At 61.9% G+C, this 1952-nt stretch overlaps 1 protein-coding gene across 1 annotated transcript in view; it reads left to right on the top strand.

The window, feature by feature from the left end:
• Positions 1-46: 46 nt before the first annotated feature.
• LOC104466312 (myotubularin-related protein 5-like) overlaps positions 47-1952 on the top strand; it is a gene marked incomplete at both ends in the record, with an annotated part of 2191 nt that continues 285 nt past the window's right edge. Inside the window, 4 exons of the mRNA XM_010079689.1 lie at positions 47-173; positions 259-389; positions 1479-1712; positions 1919-1947. Of these exons, the coding sequence (XP_010077991.1) occupies positions 47-173; positions 259-389; positions 1479-1712; positions 1919-1947 (521 nt within the window). The remainder of the gene's footprint in view (positions 174-258; positions 390-1478; positions 1713-1918; positions 1948-1952) is intronic.

The raw sequence follows: 1952 nt of genomic DNA, 5'->3' as shown, positions 1-1952 counted from the left end.
GCTCCGGGGGGGTGCCAGGGGGTCTCACCCGTGCCGCTCTGCGCAGATCCACCTGCAGTTCCCCATGGAGTTCGAGTTCAGCCAGTACTACCTGAAGTTCCTCAGCTACCACTACATCTCCAACCGGTTCCGCACCTTCCTGCTGGACTCCGACTACGAGCGCATCGAGCTGGGTGAGGGCGGCGAGCGGGACCCGCGGGGGGGGGCGGCCCGGGGCCCTGCCCCCCGCAACCCCCCTCCCCGCTGCCTGCTCCCCAGGGCTCCTGTACGAGGAGAAGGGCGAGCGGAAGAGCCAGCAGGTCTACAAATCCATCTGGGATTACATCGACCGGCTGAACAAGAAAGCCCCCGTCTTCTTCAACTACATGTACGCCCCTGAGGATGGCGAGGTGAGAGCCCAGAGCCTTGGACGGGGTGAGGACAGAGCCGTTCAGAGGCTGTTTGGCAGGAATCACTTTTGTGAGGATTGAGGGTTATTCACGCCAGAAGCACAGCCCTGGTTCCTCCAGGTTTTGGTGTTAGGTGCAGCACGGGAAATCAGGAGTTTTCCTCTGGTTCTGTCCCTGGAACTGGAGCAGTGTGGAGATGGTGTCGGAGAAATCACCCCCTTCACCACCAGCACAGCTGGGAGGGTGCATTCATACGCTGCAAGAAAAAAGAGGGTGACAGCAAGTGCCGAGTGAGGCAGAAAGCGTTTGGCAGGAGGCACAGACCTGGCGCCCAGCTGGGGTTTCACTCTGAAGCTGTTCCAGTCCTGCTGGTGTCTGAGCTCTCCTGGTTTCCCCTGAGGCCTGGGTGGCATCAAACCAGGATCAGGACCCCTCCTCTTGGGCTGGAACTGGGGGAGAGGGACTTTGGAGGGACTGGAGGATTCTCTGCAGTCCAGGTGCTGGAAGCGATACACAGGGACTCTGTAAATGACCCCCTGGGTCTGAGGGCACAGAACCCACGAGGGACCTTCCTCTCCTCAGCTCATGCAACCCTCGCTCCCCAAATGGATTTCTTCTAGTGCAGGAACTTCACTAGTGCCGTAACCTGGATTGGCCGTGGTGGGGAGGGTTAGTTATTTTCTTTTATTCTTTAACGAGCTGCCAGGAGAAGCCATGAGCAATAAAGGACAGACCGGAGCATCCCGGGTTTCCTTGGCCTGGCTCCAGGTCTGACACCCCAACAGGGACCGAAGCCAAGAGCAATCCTGGGGATCCAGAGGGGAGACCCTGAGCTGGAGCTGCCGGAGGCTCGTTCTGGGCTCTGGGCACGTCCTTCCTTGGGAAGAGGTGTCAGCAGTGCCGGGCTGCTCCGTGCCAACGCAGCTGAGCTCCTCAGAGCTCTGCTTTTGTCCGGGATCTCCCTGGGGGAAAGCTCGTTGGGAAGGGACCGATTTCCCCCCCGGACAGATTGTCCCCGCGGCACAGCCGGGGATGTGTCCTGCCGGGACACTGCCACCCTTCCGGAGTGTAATCCTGCTCCTTCCGCAGGTGCTGAGGCCGTACAGCAACATCTCCAACCTGAAGGTCTGGGACTACTACACGGAGGAGACGCTGTCGGAGGGTCCCTCGTACGACTGGGAGCTGGTGCAGGGGCAGCTGGAGCCCGTGGAGGAGGCGGATCGGCAGGACACCAGCGCTCCCCAGTCCAAGCGCAGGATCATCTGGCCGTGCTACGACAACCGCAGCCGCGTGGAGCCCGACGCCATCTCCAAGCTGCTGGAGGTGAGTGCGGCCGGTGGCATCCTCCACGCGTCACTTCGGGGTTTGGCCCTGGCATGGGCTCCCCATGGCGTCCCCACGGGTGGGACACTGCCCCACACACGCGGTGGGACGGGGCTGGCGCAGGGTTACAGTGGGCTGAGCCCCTGGGACTGATGCCCCTGTCTCAGGGGGTCTTGTCCCCTCCTGATGCCTCTGTCCCCTCGCAGGAGCTGCACAACCTGGAGATGGAGCTGGGGCAGG

This window comes from Pterocles gutturalis, unplaced genomic scaffold (assembly GCF_000699245.1).
Source record: "Pterocles gutturalis isolate BGI_N339 unplaced genomic scaffold, ASM69924v1 scaffold18759, whole genome shotgun sequence".
NCBI classification, from domain to species: domain Eukaryota; kingdom Metazoa; phylum Chordata; class Aves; order Pterocliformes; family Pteroclidae; genus Pterocles; species Pterocles gutturalis.
The sequence above is the reverse complement of the archived record's forward strand: the minus strand, read 5'-3'. Positions and strand labels throughout refer to the sequence as shown.